Below are 1,723 nucleotides of genomic sequence, written 5' to 3' on the forward strand. Positions count from 1 at the left end.
ACCGAACAACTGACTGCAAGCTGAAGCTGTGTCTCTCCGCTGCCCTGTGGAGATCCCAGGGCAGGGCGCAGTGTTGTCTTATCCCTCTCACTCTCACGCCACCTTGCCGGGGATATGTTATGTTTTGATATCAAATGGATTGACTAGAAAGTTCCAATTGGTTTTAATGCTTTTAAATGTAATTTAAGTAATTACATATTTTACTTAATTTGGGCATTTTGTGTAGCAGACAAAAATCTTTTAAAAGATGAGGAGGGGCCCTTTAGGCAGGAAAATACAAATATTTCTCCATGACTGACAGCCTGGGTCAGGAGCAGACCAGGCCTGGGCCCCTCAGCCTCGGCACTGCCGACGTCTGGGCTGGAAACTCAGTGGCGGGTGTCCAGCAGCACCGCTGGCTCCACCCAGCAGATGCCAGTAGCAGCTTCCCAGTGGCGACAACTAAAAGTGTCTCCGACGTGGCCCAGCTGTGCCCTGGGTGGGCAACGGCCCAGTTGGAAGCCACTGGGCTAGTCATCCCACAGGCTTCGATGCAGCGAACGGTTCCTTCGCCACCTTGACGTTGCCCAGGTGAAACTCCTCAGAACCTGCGTGGCACATCCGGCATCTCTCCCAGGCTCTGCCCAGGATCACAGAGCCCTCGGCCACAGCAAAACCACTTGCCACTAAACGAAGGCTTTGATCGCGACCAATTTCTTCAAGTGCTCTCTGAAGGTTCTGCTTCAAATATTTATGGAGTCTCTGAAACGGCCCCAGAGAATGAGCGGACCTATTACATTTATAACTCCAGCGGTGATTTATGGACCTGGGAGATGCTGCAGATGCTTTGTCTAAGCTCTTTGTGAAAAGCCACGATCCTCGCTGGGCTCAGGAGCTCTGAGTGTGGCGGGAGGCCGTCAGCTGGGTGGGCAGGGCAAGGCACCCGGTCTTTCTCCTGCAGGCTGAGGGCAGGGAGTCCCGGCTCCGCAGCAGCCGCAGCCAGGCACAGTCCAGGAGTGAGCATCGGCCCCACGGGCAAGGAGAGCTGGAGGCAAGAGGACAATGAAACGGTCCGTTTCCCCACGTCTGTAAACCCCCTGTGACCGCACAGTGCACCCAGGGGAGGGACGGCAGCGGTAACCAGCACTTTTTGAGCCCTTCCTGTGCCTGGCACCACAGGCCCCTCACACACTCGCTCACCCCCTTGTACTGCAGGGAAGCGAGGCCCACGCCGTTGGTCCTGGGCTGTGCAGGAGGGGCTGAGATTGGGTGGGGCAGGCTTTCACTCCACAGCATCCAGAAGGTGCCTGGCAACACAATCACTGACGGGTACCCTCATAGAGTGGATGCCCTCCATAAATTTTCTTGTTCCCAGTGACCAGAGAAAGTGACCTTCCCATCAAAGATAAATTGATGTTTACTAAATGCTGGCTTTATGCCCAGTGCTTCCAAGGGCTCCCCCAAACATGCTGTTTCATTTTCATTTAATTATCCCAATAAGCTATTATCAGACCCACTTTAGAGATAGAAAGCAATGGGGACCAGCTATGTCGCTGGACTCCCATGTAGTCAACTATGGTTCGAGTCCCGGACCTGGTGGCTTAAACTCACGCTGGGCGCGTGTGCGTGCGTGCCCAAGATCCCGAGAGGAGAATGGAGGAGAAGGGATTGCGGCGTGACCATCCCCCCTGGGGGGTGATTTCTTGCTTTCTGTCTCTATGTCTCTCTCTGTCTGTCTGGCGAG

At 54.5% G+C, this 1,723-nt stretch overlaps 1 protein-coding gene across 1 annotated transcript in view; it reads right to left on the reverse strand.

The window, feature by feature from the left end:
- Positions 1 to 778: 778 nt before the first annotated feature.
- CUNH4orf50 (chromosome unknown C4orf50 homolog) overlaps positions 779 to 1,723 on the reverse strand; it is a 72,185-nt gene continuing 71,240 nt past the window's right edge. Inside the window, exon 17 of the mRNA XM_027766206.1 lies at positions 779 to 1,024. Coding sequence (XP_027622007.1) covers positions 779 to 1,024 — 246 coding nt within the window. The remainder of the gene's footprint in view (positions 1,025 to 1,723) is intronic.

The sequence above is a fragment of the Tupaia chinensis genome, unplaced genomic scaffold, assembly GCF_000334495.1.
Source record: "Tupaia chinensis unplaced genomic scaffold, TupChi_1.0 Scaffold141490_1, whole genome shotgun sequence".
Taxonomy (NCBI): Eukaryota; Metazoa; Chordata; class Mammalia; order Scandentia; family Tupaiidae; genus Tupaia; species Tupaia belangeri.